Source organism: Phalacrocorax carbo, chromosome 1 (assembly GCF_963921805.1).
Source record: "Phalacrocorax carbo chromosome 1, bPhaCar2.1, whole genome shotgun sequence".
Taxonomy (NCBI): Eukaryota; Metazoa; Chordata; class Aves; order Suliformes; family Phalacrocoracidae; genus Phalacrocorax; species Phalacrocorax carbo.
The window spans coordinates 2049955-2067629 of record NC_087513.1 but is presented as its reverse complement, the minus strand read 5'-3'; the positions used below and the strand labels follow the sequence as shown (position 1 = coordinate 2067629).

General features: G+C 54.0%; 1 protein-coding gene across 3 annotated transcripts in view; it reads left to right on the top strand.

Moving 5' to 3' along the window:
- The window catches only part of TASOR2 (transcription activation suppressor family member 2), a 47888-nt gene extending 30553 nt beyond the window's left edge, over positions 1-17335 (top strand). For 2 of the 3 annotated variants that reach the window (XM_064442000.1, XM_064442020.1), the window contains 10 exons: positions 398-634; positions 2379-3306; positions 4543-5077; positions 6450-9944; positions 11314-11439; positions 11982-12135; positions 13263-13368; positions 15498-15679; positions 16108-16222; positions 16564-17335. In XM_064442000.1, the coding sequence (XP_064298070.1) occupies positions 398-634; positions 2379-3306; positions 4543-5077; positions 6450-9944; positions 11314-11439; positions 11982-12135; positions 13263-13368; positions 15498-15679; positions 16108-16222; positions 16564-16567 (5882 nt within the window). In that variant the 3' untranslated portion in view covers positions 16568-17335. Of the gene's footprint in view, positions 1-397; positions 635-2378; positions 3307-4542; positions 5078-6449; positions 9945-11313; positions 11440-11981; positions 12136-13262; positions 13369-15497; positions 15680-16107; positions 16227-16563 lie in introns of those variants that run through there. The other variant, XM_064442011.1, reaches the window with a different exon arrangement.
- Positions 17336-17675: the final 340 nt, after the last annotated feature.

Sequence of the window (17675 nt, the reverse complement as noted above, 5' to 3'; positions counted from 1 at the left end):
GTTGTCTCAGGGCTGAGTGATGTTGCTGATGGATCTGGGGGAGGTTCTTGTGTGCCTCTTGGAGAGGTAAATAAGCACCCTCGGGGTGCAAGTGTGCCAGGCAGGCATTAGAGTGACTTATCCCCAGAGAATACCTATTCTAGGTCAGGAAAGCAGGCTTTTAATGAGCTTAAGAAGTGATGCTTAATTTTTAATAACTGCTTACTGATCACTCACATCAATAACAAACCCATTTGTAAGATCAAATGCATAAATTAGTCACTGAAGACTCTGCTGCTGCCAATCACTTCTAGAGCAGTCCTTCCATTTTCCTTAACTGGATTTTTTTGCGATTATTCCTTTTAAATCTGAATATGTCTCAAACCAAAACAAATGCCCTCCCTTTTCCTCGTCCCAGGTGCAGAGGTCCTGTCTGCAGAATTTGTGCACAAAACGCAGTCTGAACCTGTCCAGAAGGAAACCTCAGCTCACAACGATTCTGGCTTGGAAACAAAGAGACCAAAGACACTGAAGAACCCAGACATGAAAAAGGTTCCTGTTGCTGAGACCGTCACGAAGCCAGTGAAAAGTAAGATGCTAAAAAGCGTGGCTAACATCCCATTGAAACCTCAAGCCAAAAAGCAAGCAGAAAGTGGTAAGAGAGCTGTTCCCTGTGGAAATCTTTCCTTTAAAAGCTGAACCATCAAACGTCACGGTCAGGTCATGCCCATACGGTAGTAACAGCACGTTCGGCAGCAGGCGAAGGGCCTTACAAGGTTTAGTGTTGAGGGTCCGGATTGGGGTCTGAGAGCTGCTGCCCCACAGCCTGCAGGCTCACAGTTACACACTCATAGTGTAAAATACGAAGGCGACTGTGAAAATCACCGTTACAGGGTGTCCAAACCACACGGGGGCTCTTCTGAGTCCTTTCCTAAGCCCTCAGTTTGCATCCTTGGCAAACTGCTGGGCTAGTTTAAAAAGCCTCATGTTTTTTAACTGCTGAGCTCTACAACTGTGTTGAGGCAGCTCATGGGCAGAGCGTTACAACCTCTGCTTGTAGCCAGCATGTGCCTAGATTTTTAGTCTGTTACGTTGTAAATCCAGTTGTTCTAAAGAGTGGGATAGTTGCAGCCTTCGCAGACAGACTGCAGCGGATTTAAGAGGCAGCATGGACAGCCCCTGAGTGTAGCGTCTGCAGGTGCTGGCTGGGAGTCTGCTGTTAAACTGAGAACCAGTATTATGGTGCCAAAATAAACGATGGAACAGGAGAGTCCTTTGCGGTTAATTTGTTGTGTTTTCTCACACTCACGCTTTTATGTCCTCCTTTAGATCGGTCTCTGGTCTCTTTTTCTCTTTCCTGGGGGAGGTGGAGGCTTTGGAGACCGATTTAGCCACCCTGGCTTAGTTTATCTGTTCTTCTTGGGTTTTTATTGCCACATGTTCCTGAAACGTGGCACTTTTCCTCAGCGTGGGTGAATCAAACGCAGCCCATCATTGCCCCATCACGTGGGGGTTCCCAGAGCTGATCTGGCCAGTGCTCTCACACAGGCAGGGTGTCAGATGGGCCCTGCTGAATGCCAGGATCAGCCAAAAATGCAAAATATGAGTATTTAGGAGTAAGAAATACTCAATTTTATGTCTTCCTATGCCATTCCTAAGGAAATTAAATGCAACACGTAGGACTTCAGCACAGATGTAATTTAATAAGGTTTTACTTGAGAGATTCTGGTAGAAAGGCATTAACCTTGTTTAATAACTTCATACTGTTTATACGAACATGGGCCTTGAGCCATGGTGAGGGGCATTTCTAATGCTGAAAACTAAATGAACGCCTAATTTGCTGTGCTCCGACTGCCTTTGGGAGCCCCCAGGTTTCTGTGTGTGCTCTGAAGTACAGCTCAGGGGCAGGTTATGCTCCTGAGAGGGTGTGCAGTGGGAAGCACGAGAGCAGGATGGTTTTTCTCAGTGTTCTAGAGGGGGGTTTTTTGTAACTGTGGGTTATTGAAAGAATGGCACAGGGTTTATCTGAGAAAATTGCAAATGCTTAAAGTCGAAGAAAATATAAAGAAAAAAAAAAGGTTTAAGGAAACACTTAAAATATCTCAGGTTGTATTTAAGTGGCCAAACTACCCTGTGCACAGAGGCCTAGGGAAATTTTGTTCACTCTGGATCCTGTGCTTTTTCTTTCTGAGAATAAACCCCTTTCCTGAAGTTGCTTAGATCCCACCTCTGGATCCTTTTGTAGCAGCCGTGGAGGTGGTTATTTTTTCAAGTGTGCAAATTCCATGTTGGAAAGACTTTTTTTTTTCCTGTCAAACTGAAAGCCTGCTTCGAAACCCTTCCCGAGGCAGAGTTCTGTGGCCTTTTGTTTATTCCCTGACTTTGTGTTTCTGATGCAGAGTGGAAGGAGCCATTCTCTGTCCTCCCAAGCGAAGTTCCTTCCCAGTGCTACGGAGCAGATAGCCAAATGAGTGAGATCCACCCGGGCGGCATTGCTGATCTCGGTTTCGATGTGAAGGGGAACGACTATGAGTCCCACGCCTTGAACTTGCTGGCTGATCTGGCTCTGGGTTCTTGTATTCCTTCGTTTATCCCCAGGGACAACAGGATGATCGCTGTGTCCTGCAGCCCCTCCAGCGACTCTGCAAAGGAGCAGCAGAGTCCACGCACGCACAAATCCTTGCGTGTTGCTTCTGACCATGAATACCACAGGGTGGACAAGCTTGCAAAGGGAGCCGCCTCTCTTAGCAAAGCATCGCCGAACCAGAAGCTTATTCCTGCTGAACAAATAGACTTAAATGACTTGGCCTCTATTTCCAGGGAGAAAAGCCCTGGGATTTTCAGCAAGAACAACAGTGCAAGCCCCAGCCCTCCAAAACCCCATGAGTTGCCTCCAAGAGAGACTCAAGAATCTGACAAGGTGAACATGCACTCTTTCATCTCTGCCGAGCACTCGTACGCCTCGCAGATGCCTGAGCACTCAAAGAAACACATGTATCCCCGAGGTGCCCCCTACCCTGGGCCAGCACCCTCCAGAAATGGGACCAGGAATACCCGAGCAGGACCCCTGGTTGGGAAAGTCCTACCTTTCCGCCACCAGCAGAACAGCACCCACCACCCCCAACCCTTTGAGGCTGTGATGATGAGGCGCAGGAGCAGCCTGCTCTCCCGCAGGCTGAAGGAGGACTTTGTTAAGTCCCACACAGTGAACATCTGCGGTGAGTCCGTGAAGGTGACGTGCCATTGGGAGGCAGAGTATGTCTTCGATTTGGACAGCAGGTACACCAAAGATGCCCTGGAGAAAACTGTAATCCGCGCCCTGCATGGGTAAGTCAGCCTGGAAGGCCACGTGCAGGGGACATCTCTTGCTGGATATCTGGAGCACTTTTGGAAGGGGCTTTCTTTGCGCTTTTTTGCTTTGGATTGCATGATACTTGCCTTTTTCCCCATGCTCAGATACTCAGTTTTGCTGGTGTGTCTTCCCTGTAGAGAATGATTTGGGGGTACTGGTGGATGAGAAGCTGGATGTGAGCCAACAATGTGCGCTCGCAGCCCAGAAAGCCAACTGTACCCTGGGCTGTATCAAAAGAAGGGTGGGCAGCAGGGCGAGGGAGGGGGTCCTGCCCCCCTGCCCCGCTCTGTGAGACCCCCCTGCAGCGCCGCCTCCAGCTCGGGGCTCCTCAGCACGGGACAGACACGGGGCTGCTGGAGCGGGGCCAGAGGGGGCACAGAAATGCTCCGAGGGCTGGAGCCCCTCTGCTGTGAGGCCGGGCTGGGAGAGCTGGGGTTGTTCAGCCTGGGGGAGAGAAGGCTGCAGGGAGACCTTATTGCGGCCTTTCAGTGTATAAAGGGGCTTATAAGAAAGACGGAGAGATACTTTTTACCAGGGCCTGTAGTGACAGGACAAGGGGCAACAGTTTTAAACTGAGAGAGGGAAGGTTTGGACTGGACAAAAGGAAGGAATGTTTTATGCTAAGGGTGGTGAGGCACTGGAGCAGGTTCCCCAGGGAAGTTGTGGATACCCCATCATTGAATCATAGAATCATAGAACAGTTTGGCTTGGAAGGGACCTTTACAGGTCATCTAGTCCAACCCCCTGCCGTGAGCAGGGACATCTTCCACTAGATCAGGTTGCTCAGGGCCCCGTCCAGCCTGGCCTTGGATGTTTCTAGGGATTGGAAATGTTCAAGGTCAAGTTGGAGGGGGTTTTGAGCAACCTGATCTAGTAGATGTCCCTGGCACCTTCCCCCACAGCAGGTGGGGATTGGACTAGATGATCTCTTAAGGGTCCCTCCTAACCCAAACCATTGTATGATTCCCATGGCTCTGCAGCTAGAACTTGTACCTAGAGCCATGAACAGAAATCCTCCTTTGCAGCCGTGAGTTTCTCTTTTTTTGCAACAACCTGGAAAATCCACGTCAAGTGACCCATATCTGCATCTGGGCATTTGCAGCCCTGCTGCATCAGGGCTTAGCGCTGTGGGGGACCAGGAGATGAATTACCTTGGCTAGTCAACCAGAGGGAGGATGAAGACGTTTCAGGCTGTTTGCTTTTCCTTCCAGGCCCTGGGACCCTGATCTGCCTGACGACATGGAAGAGATGAAACTGATACTTCATATGTGGGTGGCTCTCTTCTACAGCAAACCCAGCAAACACCTGAGCAGCACGAGGAAGGTGGTGGAGCACAGCAACCCTGAGAAGTACGTCTCAATAAACAGCACTGGGGACTTCCTTGAGCTGAGTGATGATGGTGAGGATTGTTTCGGGTTGGAGACATGCCCTGCAGACTCTCGGTCAGACCCTGATCAGACTCCCAGCAGCTCTCTGGATCGCAGCACACGGTACCAGGGACCTTTCCGCTCAGAGGAGAGCCCTGCAGACTCTCAGACTGATGCTGATGGGACTCCTGGTGTTGTTGATAGTACAGTATCTTCTTCATCAGGGGAGCTGCCCTTTGGGGAGGAGGAGCCTTCTTCCACAAGCTGTCCTGAGAGCCTTTCCCTCGCTGAGTATGCTGACGAGAGTCTGGCTGTGAGAGACAGGCAGCCAGCGGTCATTCCTGAGGAGCGCGTGCATGAGGTCCCAACCATCACTGCGGTAAGAGCTTGGGGTTTGGGGGGTATGAGTCTACAGGGCACACAATGCTTTTTGCGCCTACTGGAGCAGGCTCTTCTGAGATAAGTGGAACTGACGTCCTTGTGGGCTCTCTTAGAGCCAGGTAGTGGTGATGCCCAAAGCAGGACCGAGAAACGTCCCCCCAGCATTTAGCTGCTCCAAGTCATTGCCATGCAGATGTGCTCAGAGCCACCGTAAAAAAGAAGCTTTCAGGCCTCAGTCCAGGGCTGGATGTCCTTGTGGCCTGAGCTGGTGTCCCCAGGCTCTGGCACAGGTCCCTGTCCAAGGGAGCAGGACCTCGACATGGATGTTCTCCAATGGAGAGGAATTCCAAAGAATTAGAGCAGTGAAATGTCAAGCTCAGCATCTGTCCCAGGTTTTGGCTGTGAGCTGGGCAAGCCTGGCCGAGGTCTCAGACCTGCACTTAACCGAGGGAGGAGAGGAACCACAAACACCCCAGACAGAAACTCAGAAGCCTACCTGTCTCCTGTGGGCAACTGCATTTGTCTGCCCATGGTCGCAGCAGCCCAGATGTGTCACAGGCCACAGCACCACCTTTCCTCCGCAGGTCTGGGAGAGCTGAGGTTTGCTGGCTTGGAGAGCCACCCACAGATAGCAGTGCAGTGGTTTGCAACGTTTCCCTCGCCTCTCTGGCAAAGTTAGTTAATATTCCATTCTGGGTAGGGTTTTTTTAAAATTATTTTTTCTATAGTTTCTACAGTTTACAGATATTCAGGACTGGAGGCACTTGGGTAAAATTAAAACATGGGTGTCTGATGGTATTTTTCAAGCCTGAGTTAAAATAATTCCTCTAAAACTTCTACTCTGAACAAACAGGCAGCTGCCATAGGGCTGCAACTGTTTTGTACGAAGGAAAAAATATCCCAGTGGTTTTTACCACCTGGGTTTAGTGCTGTGGAGCTGGCAGAAGTGTTTTGGGAGGAAATGTGGGATCTCTGTCCATAATGTCCATATAGCTTGCTTGGACAGGTATACTCAGTAGAGATAAGAGGATGCTGCTACATACGTTACCTCTGAGCACCGGCTGATGGCCCCTGCACAGTGCAGCCTGTTTCTAAGCAATTTCATGGTTTAAAGAAGGTAGAAAGTTTCAAAACCTTTCCCTGGCTGTCTGTGGGACTCTGCTTGCTGGCTGCAGTGGGGATGGTAGTGGCTGACTTTGGGTAAGGATTCAACCTAGACTTATTTTAGAGACAGACTCAAACTACTGTCTTCAGATGCTGTTGAAATGGTTGTGCTCACAGAGTTCGAGCATCCATGTCCTCCTGCATGGGTGTCTCAGCTTCTGCATTTGACTCCCTTGAAGATTAACCTCTGAATTGTGTTGTTTCAGGAGGAGCTGCCCAAGGAGGAACTGCCGGATGCTACAGTCGCCCCCAGCCCTTCCGATGAGCTTGGCAATGCTGGCAAGCCCCCAGCTGCACTGGGCAGGGAAAGCCCACACAGCCAAGGCCCAAGTTCCAATATAGCTCCCTGGAGTGATGCACCAAGTCCCCTGAGTGGACGTGGAGAGCAGCAAGAGAACGGGTGGGCAGCAGGGTCTGGGGGTGGCCCCGGCCCTCCTGAGGAAAGGACGAACATGGGAGATGCTGGGCAATGTATGGAGGTTGAGGACAGCAGCTGGGCCACCGTTGAGGAAGGGAGGGAATCACAAGACTCCTTTGGACATCCACAAAAAGAGGAGGAAGAAGTGGAGGAGGGGAAAAAAGAGAAAGAGGACTCTGAATATGAAAGCACAATCCTGGGACCTGTTGATTTAGCATTTTCTGAAAGCAGTGAACCCGACATGGAACATGAACACAGCGAGCAGAAGCCAGTGGATTCAGCACTTCCGATGGACTTTGGCCTTCCTGAAGAGCACCCTGTGCCCAGCCCCACTGCCTTAGAGTCCTCCTGCCCAGGCAGATCAACACCAGTGCTGTCAGATGGGACTGGGACTGGCTCTCAAGGGCTTCCTGGCGAGATGGCACCAAGCCTGGACACACAAGAGCCCTGGGAGGCTCTGGCCACCTCGGGTGCAGAGACAAACGGTGCTGGTTTGGCACACGCAGCCAGTCCAGCTGATGTGGGGTCGCCCTGTGACTGCGGTTTGATGCTGCCTGATCCGAGCCTTGTCTGTGGGGCACAGCCAGATGGCATTACAGGCAACGTGGGACCTGCTGGAGAAACGCTCAGGGACAAATTGGAGCAGGAAGACAAGGATTGTGCGCCCTCTGCAGAAACGTGGGCGCCTGCTGGGAGCAAAGCTGCCGGCACAGCTGGCCTCGAGTCACCGTGCGGCCAGGGACTGTCACTAACCTCGTCCCCTGACTCCAGTTCTGTCTGCCTCACATCTCTTGATAGAGGAACAGATCCAGGGGCTGCTCAAGAGGACCAGGAGGCCATGGCAAGCATCCAGTCTCCATCACAGAGCGACATGGGAGAGAGGAGCTGCCTTTCCCAAAGGTGCGGAGGCAACGTTTATGCTGACCTCACTTTGCTGAGCACTGGTGAATCAAACCAAGGAGGGAACAAGTTTTTTGTGGAAGAACAGTGTAGCAGTCCTTCTGCCAACAAAATGGATATGCTGGATGAGTCCTCAGGAGCAAGTGATGGCCAGGGCTTCGCCTTTGACCGCGCAGCCTTAGCAGGTGACTCTCAAGCTGGAGAGAGCGATGATGTGTGCCTCAGCGCAGAGAATTCCCCTGGCAGCAATGAAGCGAACACAGGGATGGTGACTAACCCGCTGCAGGAGCCAGAGACCTCTCCTCCTGACTTTCTGGAATCGGAGCCCTCCTTGGTGAGAGAGAGGATGTCTTCCATGAAGGAGCACCCCAGGCAGCAGCAGAGCTCCCCAGACAGCCAGTCCCCACCTGCCCGTGCAGGCTCAGCTTCTGCTTCTGCCCCGCAACAGGACCCAGTCCCCCGTGGTGGAGACACAGACTCCCCCCACCACTTGTTAGAGCAAAGCGAGCAGGGGCTGGTCCTGTGCCAACACGGGAAGATGTGCGAGCAAGTATGTGCTGCAGAGGTGAGCGTGGCTGCCGGGAGTCCGGATGGTTCCTTAAAGCCCAGATGTGAAGAACAGGTGAAAAAAGACACGGGTCCGTGGTATGGAGAGCCGGTGGAGAGCTCCCCCGTGGATGTGCTTGTGCCAGGTGACCCGGGATCGATGCCTCCTTCTCCTCCTCATGGTCACAAGGCAGGTCTGCACAACGCTAAGCCGGACTCAGTCCTCGGTGTGCACCCCAAGACGCTCTCTCCTGGCACGAGTCCGACCCCATGGTCCTGCTGCGTGGGCACCTGCCCCAGGTGTGCCAGCCCTGGGGGCCAAGCAGTGAATGCAGTAGGGAGCTGTGAGGAGGAACCCATCCCACCAGAGGATTCAGAAGGAAAGAGCAGCATCCTTCTTGCCAGTCCTGCATCTTTTTCAGACGGGGAGTTGTTTATGCCACTGTGCGAGCCCCAGTCTGTGTGCAACCGCCAGCAGGAGGCCGAGGGATCCGACACGTCTGCTGATCTGCACCGTGCCAGCATGGAGGTGGGAGAGGGAGAAATCCCCACTCTCCCCTTCCTGATGTTGCCATTACACGCGCACAGGGGGCTCTCTGGAGACAGCCTGGAGCTTAGTGACGCTGAGGATATTGCAGACATGCTCCCAAGGGCAGAGCAGCATCCCAGCAAAGACAGATGCGTGGGCTTGACATCTGAAGATCCGTTTGAGACTTTCTCCAGTGACTCAGACCAGGAGTATTTTGGAGGGACTTCACAGTCCCTGCTTACAGCCGGGCGTTCCTACAGCAGGAAATCCGTGGATGCTGAGGGTACAAGGACTAACTGCGACTCCCCCTCCGCGAGCTCGGTGCGCAGGGAGGGGTGCGGCGAGGACTGGGGCTCGCTGGGCACGGCGGGGGGCTGCTCATGGGCTGAGCGCAGCTGGCTGATCGGCCCGGGGGAAACCAGCAGTGGGCACGTTCCACCGTACGTCAATATTAGGGACAGCCAGGGGATCACCAAGGACTACCAGAACTTCGCGGTCACCAAAAAGTGCCGGGAGAGGATGGGAAATTTGCAGTCTTCAAAGAGGGGCAACCACCGTGCAAGGCAGTCTTATTTGTTAAGGTCACTGATGGGAACTTGGAGGGGTTTTCAGGAAATCACCCAACACACTTTGGACATGGAACATCTTCGTTTCCATTATAAGCTAAAACAAATCCTAAAAAACAGGAAAACACCCTTTTCTACCTCCAAAAGCATCTTTCCAAAAGACTTTTCTCCTCAGGTGAAGTCTGAGACATTGGCTGTGCGAGAAGCTCCCGTCCCGCTCTCCCCGCGGAGCAGGAGCCCTTTGCAGGTGACGATCCTACCCTCCGACTCGTGGCCGAGCAGGCTCGGCTGGCACCGGCGAAGCAGCTGCCATGGGAACCCGCATACCCTGTGGCAGGACACCCTCTGTGACAGGAGGAGCAGGGCCACATCCCAAACCCAGAGCCAGGGCTGCGCAGCTCCCTTCCACCTCAGCAAGCTCAGATATGATAATAAGCTAAAGGACTTGCAGGGGGACATCACTGCCATCCTCGACGAGTACGCCGAGTTCAACAGGGTGATGCTGAGCAGGGCTGACGCGGGGAGTGAGGGCGAAGGGCCGGTCCCAGAGCACGGGGAGGCTGCGAGCGAGTGGACGTGCATGTCCCTCCCCCGGAGGATGGCTGCCTTCGAGGAGATGATCACGGACCTGTGCAGCGCGCTGCGTTTCCGCCTGTGCAGCGTGGCCAAAGAGGCCTGCAGCCGCACTGGCATGTTCTACCTGGTGGAGACGGGCACGGACCCTTTCTTTGCAAGAGTGAAGGTAACAACCAGTCCATCCCAGCCTGGATGGGGATGGGTGGCCCTGGGGGGAGAGCCGAGGGCAGCAGGAGCAGGCGCAGGGCGAGCTTGCTCAGCCTGACACGAATGGTGTTTGGTTCCCTTCAGCCAGGAGCTGCCTCTGCCATTTCATCTCGGCTCCCACTGCCAGAAATTAGAATTGTAGAATCATTTAGGTTGGAAAAGACCCTTAAGAAGATCAAGTCCAACCATAAACCCAGCACTGCCAAGTCTACCACTAAACCATGTCCCCCAGTGGCATATCTACATGTCTTTGAAACGCCTCCAGGGTTGGTGACTTCACCACTTCCCAGGGCAGCCTGTTCCAGTGCTTGACAACCCTTTCAGTGAAGAAATATTTTCTAATATCCAATCTAAACCTCCCCTGATGTAGCTTGAGGCCATTTCCTCTGTCCTATCGCTTGAACATCTCCCAGCCCAAACCAGACGGGAGTTCATGCAGGAGCAGCCCAGACTCAACCCCCCCCAAGGTGGCTTTTGCTCGAGCTGTCATTAAAGGGTTGGAAACTTGGGGAGGGTGATTGCATGGGAAGATTTCCTGCTCAAAAATAGCAAGGAGGCCCAATGCATGGTACGGTGAGGTGCTTGAGGAAGTTTTCTAAAAGCTTTTTGACGACAAAGGTGAATCATAGAATCCTTAAGGTGGGAAAAGACCTCTAAGATCAAGTCCAACCACCAACCCAACACCCCCAGGCCTCCTAAACCATGTCCCCAAGTGCCACGTCTGCACGGTGTTTGAACCCCCCCAGGGACGGCGACTCCCCCTCCTCTCTGGGCAGCCTGTGCCAATCCCTGACCGCTCTGGCAGGGAAGGCATTTTCCCTCATCTCCAACCTAAACCTCCCCTGACGCAGCTTGAGGCCGTTCCCTCTCGTCCCATCACTGGTGACTTGGGAGCAGAGACCAGCCCCCCCCTCACTCCAGCCCCTCTCAGGCAGCTGCAGAGAGCGAGAAGGGCTCCCCTCAGCCCCCCCTTCTCCAGGCTAAACCCCCCCAGCCCCCTCAGCCGCCCCCCAGCACACTTGTGCTCCAGACCCTGCCCCAGCCCCGCTGCCCTTCTCTGGACACGCTCCAGCCCCTCCAGGCCCTGTGAATGTCAATGTCCAACAAATGGCTGCTTCTCCCTGCTCTGGCTGGAGCCCTGGCCTGGAGCGCCCAGTTCCTTTGACAGACGGGACACCATAGGATGCCCTTGACACCAGGGTGTCTGGTTGGGGTCGCTGTCTCGTTCCTCTCTCTCCTTGACCCCAGATACGTGTGTAACGGACGCGTGGCACCGCTGCCATGAAGATATTCTCCGTACAAACTGTTTTATACTATTTCTGTTTCAGAGCTTGCTGAAGAAAGACGGCCACACGGAGATCGAGCCTCTGAGCTTCTGCGAAGCGAAACACCAGGATGCTGACAGGCTGCTCGTCGTCATCAGGAACGAGGACATTTCCTCACACATCCACAACGTAAGGCCTAAGCCCGTCCTTTTTTTCTACCAACACCATTTTTGAATATCAGGATCCATTTTAAAGGTTTTTACGTTTTACACTTTACATAGTTGTAGATTTAGTTGTCAGCCTCTGCGGATACACTGTTCTCTCCACTGAAAGAACAGTCCTTCATGAAGAGCTCTTAAAAACAAATATTTCAAAAACATGAAGCCTGTCAGTTCTGCTTTTCTCCTGTCTGTATTTGATCACTGAATAACATCATTTGGAGTAGCCTTGCTGAAAGGAGTCAGGCTGGGCTTATCTTGAGTCACAGGGCAGTTCAGCCGGGCTTTGGCTCGTGGGCTCCAGTGAATATTGCATCAGACTGAGCCGCCGGTAGCTCGCTGTCACTGTTCACAGCTTTGGGGTCGGGCTATGGAGACATGAACATTGGGATGATGCAGACAGAGGTCAGGGTGGGCTCCCCAGGTCTCCTAGAAGCAGGTGTGAGCTGCAGAGAGGTTGCAAACGCTGTTGAAACACAACTGCGTGTGCAAAAGCATGTCTGCCTTGAGCAGGTCCCGTGCTTGCTGGAGCTAAAGCATTGTCCGAACGTGGTGTTTGCCGGAGTGGACAGCCCCGAAGATATAACAGGTCACGTGTACCAGGAGCTGTTCCACACCGGTGGCTTCGTGGTGTCGGACAACGAGGTGTTGGAAACCGTAACGCTGGGTGAGTCTCGCTGCGGCCTCTCGCTCGGAGCCAAACACACAGTGTTGGCTCCCGGCCTTGACGCTGGTTTGTTGGCACCTTCCAAAAACTTGCCATGGGCATCTCCTCTGCTCCTGCTTTAGTGGGGGTGATTCTTTCCCTCTAGTTGACATTTGTAGACCCTGTTCGGATAGCGGGTCTGGGTCAGGGCTCCCAAAACTATCTAAGTTCAGGAAGGGCCACCAAGACAGTGAGGGGCTGGAGCAGGGCTTATACAAGAACATTCATTCTGGAGAAGGGAGGGCAAAGGGGAGACCCTGTTGCTGGCTTCAACTGTCTAATAGGAAGGGGTGGAGAAAACAGAGCCGCACTCCTGGAGATGTGCAGTGACGGGACAAGAGGTGACAGGGACAAGTTGCTCTTACCCTTTTAGATCATAGAATCATTAAGGTTGGAAAAGACCTCTAAGATCATCAAGTCCAACCACCAACCCAACACCCCCAGGCCTCCTAAACTGTGTCCCCAAGTGCCACGTCTGCACGGTGTTTGAACCCCCCCAGGGACGGTGACTCCCCCACCTCTCTGGGCAGCCTGTGCCAGGGCCTGACCCCTCTGGCAGGGAAGGCATTTTCCCTCATCTCCAACCTAAACCTCCCCTGACGCAGCTTGAGGCCGTTCCCTCTTGTCCCATCACTGGTGACTTGGGAGCAGAGACCAGCCCCCCCCTCACTCCAGCCCCTCTCAGGCAGCTGCAGAGAGCGAGAAGGGCTCCCCTCAGCCTCCCCTTCTCCAGGCTAAACCCCCCCAGCCCCCTCAGCCGCGCCCCAGCACACTTGTGCTCCAGACCCTGCCCCAGCCCCGCTGCCCTTCTCTGGACACGCTCCAGCCCCTCAAGGTCCTTCTTGTCCCAAGGGGCCCAAAACTGATATTAGGGGAAAAAATTCACGGTAAGTGTGCTCAGACACCAGGACAGGATCCCAGTTTCATGACCCAGGTTGTGACTCTCCAACCTTGGAGATATTCAGACCTCACCTAGACAAAGTCCTGAGCAAGCTCAGGTGGCCCAACTCTGAGCAGGGCTTGGGCCAGAGACCCCCCGGGCACCTTTTCCACTCTCAGTTACCCTCTGGCTCTTCCTGCCTCCGCAGGTCAACTGAAGGAAGTGGTGAAGGTGCTGGAGAGGTTGAACAGAAGTGGGAGGTGGAAGTGGTTCCTTCACTACAAGGAGAGCAAGAAGCTCAGAGAAGACGTCAGGTAACAGCTCCGCGGTGGCAGCTCCCTCATCCCTGCTGTCCTTGTCACCGCAGCGGGGATGACCCACCATGGTGGAGTGTGGTGTCAGTGCACTCAGTGCAGGGACATAGGGCGAGTTTAGTGCCTCTGGTTGGGTTTTGGCCTCGTAAAAGATAAATCTGAAGATTTTTGTTTAAATAAGAGCTTTTCTTACCAGTGAGAGATGATGTGCCTCAAGTCTGGAATTGCCGGAGGTCAGCATTTGCACACTAGCAAGTGAAGGGTGATAGAGATTTGTTTTTTTAATACCTATATGAGATGGAGCAGCAGGACGTGGGACCTGGAGAGGATCAGATGGCCTGAAACGTTGTGTCTTGCACGTGATCCCGGATGAGGCAGAGCTCTGGCAGCTGCTTCTTGCACCCCGCTGTATCTCCATAAGGCAGGTCCCCCCTCTCTTTGGCAGAGACGCCCTCTGTGAGCGCTACAGCCTGCAAGGGGACGAGGAAAGGCACGAATTTTGTTTGAGGAGCCGCACGCTCCAAAAGCTGCCTCTGCAAACCGAGCTCCCTTCCCACCAGCTCGCCCCAGCTCCTGCACGCACCCACACCAGGAGCTCGGGGTGCCTTCCTGGGCCTCTCTCAGCCCTGCCATCTCTCTGCTGTTTCTTCTTCTGTCCCATCACTTGCATGATTTGGGTGAGCAATGAGGAGCTCTGGCTTTGTAATGTGGAGAGGAACTGGGGTGTCTTGGGGAGCGCGTAAAATCAAACCCTGCTGGGAAAAGCAGAACTTTTCCTGTTCGTATTTGCTACTTATTTTAGGTTATTTGCAACAATGTGTCTTTAAATTATGCAACTTGAAAAAGAGAAATAAGACAGTGAATATTTTTGTCATAGGGTAAGCCCAGCTGGTAGCTCAGCCCCACGCAGCCGCTCGCTCCCCCCCGGTGGGATGGGGGAGAGAATCAGAGGGTAAAAGTGAGAAAACTTGTGGGTTGAGATAAAGACGGTTTAACAGGGAAAGCAAAAGCCACGCACTTGAGCAGGGCAAACCAAGGAATTAATTCCCTCCTTCCCACGAGCAGGCGGGTGCTCAGCCATGCCCAGGACAGCAGGGCTCCATCACATGTAATGGTGACTGGGGAAGACAAACGCCATGACTGCGAACATCCCCCCCTTCCTCCTCCTTCCCCCCCCAGCTCTATATGCTGAGCATGACGCCGTGCGGTGTGGGACATCCCTGGGGTCAGCTGGGGTCACTGTCCCAGCCGTGTCCCCTCCCAACCCCTTGTGCAGCCCCAGCTACTCGCTGGTGGGGTGGGTGAGGGGCAGAAAAGGCCTTGGCTCAGTGCGAGCCCTGCTCAGCAATAACTAAAACATCCCTGGGTTATCGACACTGTTTCCAGCACAAATCCCAAACACAGCCCCGTACCAGCTACTGCGAAGCGAATTAACTCTATCCCAGCCAAAACCAGCACAATTTTCCATGGAAATATCCTGCTTTTATCATGTTTGAAGTAGAGGGGGAAGTTCTTATCGGGCAGGCTGCCTTTGTTAGTGCCAGACCACGGGCCAGAAAGGAGGGCTTCCTAGTAACGCCCTGCAAACAAAGAGGAAACCCGTCTGTTCTGTCTGAGCAGAAAACGCTGCAACAAACGGGGAGACATCTCAGAACCTCTCCGCACTCAGCATTTACGGTGACAGCACAAATTGTTCTGAGGACCTGGTTTTCAGTTCTGGAGGGGTGAGGTGTCACGGGAGCTCGGGGTCAGGTATTTCAGGGCCGGCCGTGAGACGAGGACGCGGCCTGTGCGGAGCGGATGCTGCTGCGGAGCGAGCGTTTTCTTTGTGCTCCGTCAGCGGCCCTCGCGTAGCGTCTCTCATCTCCATTGCGGGCTGACGAGCTGCAGGCTCTTGGAGCTGCCTCGAGCAAGGGGCCGCTTTGTTTTCGTGCTGCACACACGAGCCGTACGGCGACGCTTGCTCCTGCCGTCTCCATTTAGTGCAGGGTGGCAAGCATAAAAGCACCCACGAGGCTGGAAGAAAAACACACGGGGGGAAAGGCAGGTGGCATCATTCCTGCTCGTTTCCTGGGCGGGGAGAGAGGGGTGAAGCCCCTCACCGCCTCACTGTGCCCCTCTCCTGGCAGGGTGGATGCTGACGCCCACAAGAAGCACTTGATCCTCAAATCGTGCCAAGGAGCCGATCTCGTCGAGGTGCTGCACTACCACGCCTGCGACTCCCGGTCGTCCTCCAAATCCCAGTACGTCCAGTGCTTGTTGAACCTGCAGGTTCAGCACGTCAGCGCCAGGTTCGCTGTATATCTCACAGGTAAGGCCGCGCGCTGGGTGCTGCCGCCCTCGACCCCCTTGAATTTCAGTTAAATTAAATTTAAAATGGCCTGGGACAAGGGAGGGGGGGGGGGAGACAAGACACACCCCATTTACTCCCATTTCTAGTGGAGTCATGGGTAAGGGGCGAGTTGATTCATTGCAAGTCAGTGCATTTAAAAAGCAAAATGAACAGGGTTTTTTTGGAGCTCTGGTAAATTCTGGCAATTTTTCGAGCCTGCAGCTGGCTTTACGTCACGCTCTAATTCTGGCCTTGCTGGGCTGAGGCTGTTTGCAAAGCAGCGCTTGTTAATCCTCACGCGTTCGCAAAAATGGGATAACTGCAGTGGGATTTGGGGACCTTTTCTATAGGTTTCAGAACAACCTCGGTCGCTTGCTTGAATTACGGTGCCGCTCTTTCCTTTGCAGAAAAGCCCAGCGGCAGCAGGGAGGTCCTTGAGAGCAAAGGCATCCTTGTGGCCGATGTCAACACCTTCCTTGGGACGGTGCAGAAAGCGGCTGCCCCGTTTAGAAGCAGCTACTGGTAAGGGGGGAGGTTGGGATCATCCCCTTTCTACCCACAAAGTCCGGGAGCGGGTCCCGGGTTCTCCGCGGGGTGGTGGGCAGGGAGGGGGGGGTCCAGCCGCTCCCGCAGCAGAGCCGGCACCTTTCCCAGTGGGGCAGCTGCAGGATTTGCTCCGGCTCTGCCAACGCCGAGGGCCGACTCTGGAGCTGTAGCCGGGAAGGCCGGCGCTGGGCAGAGCCGCGCTCGGCACCGGGAAACGCGCTGGCGCTTCCCTCGGGGAAGTTCTGCGAGCGGCCGGCGCTGCCCGGAGCGAGGAGGGGAGCAGAGCGATTACCCGTGCCGCGTCTCTTGTGTTGCAGGTGACGAAGCGAAGCCGCGGCACGGCTCCTCCCCAGGCCCCGCAGCGCCGGTTCGGGCATCCTGGGCCTCTGCGGGATGGCCCCGGCACCCCGGTGGGTTTTGGGTGCTGCCCGCAGGAGGTGGCGGGGGGAAGATTGGCTTACATTCTGTATATAGAAATTATTTAAAGATGGCTAATGCAAATCCTCCCTGGGGATTTACTTCCTGCCATCAAGTTGCGTATAGGACAGAGACTATTTTACCATTACACGGTTTTAAATTATTGGAGTGTTTTCAAGTGATTAGTGCAGCTGACGTTGGAAGAAATAGGAAAATAAAAAGAATTAAAAAGCCGTTTACTTGAAGGTTAGGAGCAATACGAGTCTACGATATTAAATGCGTTTTCCACGTGGCCGCCGCCGTACGTGCTGTACACGGGCCGCCTGCGGTAGCCGCTGGTGCGGGTGTACGTTGTCAACGGGTGTCAGCGCCCGAGCCTGCGGCCGTCCGCGCTACACTACAGCTCAACTCGCCTGTGCTGCCTCTCGGTACCATTTCACTGCTGGGACGTGAGGCGCGTTCCAGCACGTGGAAACCTTGTAAATAGCCAGCCAACAGGGTGCAGGAACAAAAGTAAAGCTCTTGTTTTGTGGTAGGTCACACAAACATGTGCTGGGGAGAAAAAATGCCACATTAAAGACCTCTGTAAGATGCCCTACCTCTGGCTGCGGAGGACGGTGTTGTCCTCTTTTTTTAATTTTAATAAAAGGGTGCAAGACATGCTGTACCAGATGACTTTGTCTAGCGTTTGCTTAAATAAAAAAAAAACCCAAACCACCCCAAACCCTCGCGTTTCACACTGCTGCGCTCTGGAGAGGGGTCCCGCTCAGCACCCAGCCCCTCCCAGCGGCAGACGGGCGCTTTCCCAGCTCACACATAGATCACAAATCGTTTTGTTCTGCATTATCCCCGCCCAAATTTGAAGCCCAGGCAGGAAGGAAAGGGTGAGCAAGACCGCTTGGTGCCAACAGCGGTGGGCTGCCGGAGCCCGAGGGCTGCGGGATCGCTACCGGCCTCCTTCCCGGCAGGAGCCAGAGGAAGAACCAGGTTACAGCAGCGAGGGGTAACCGAC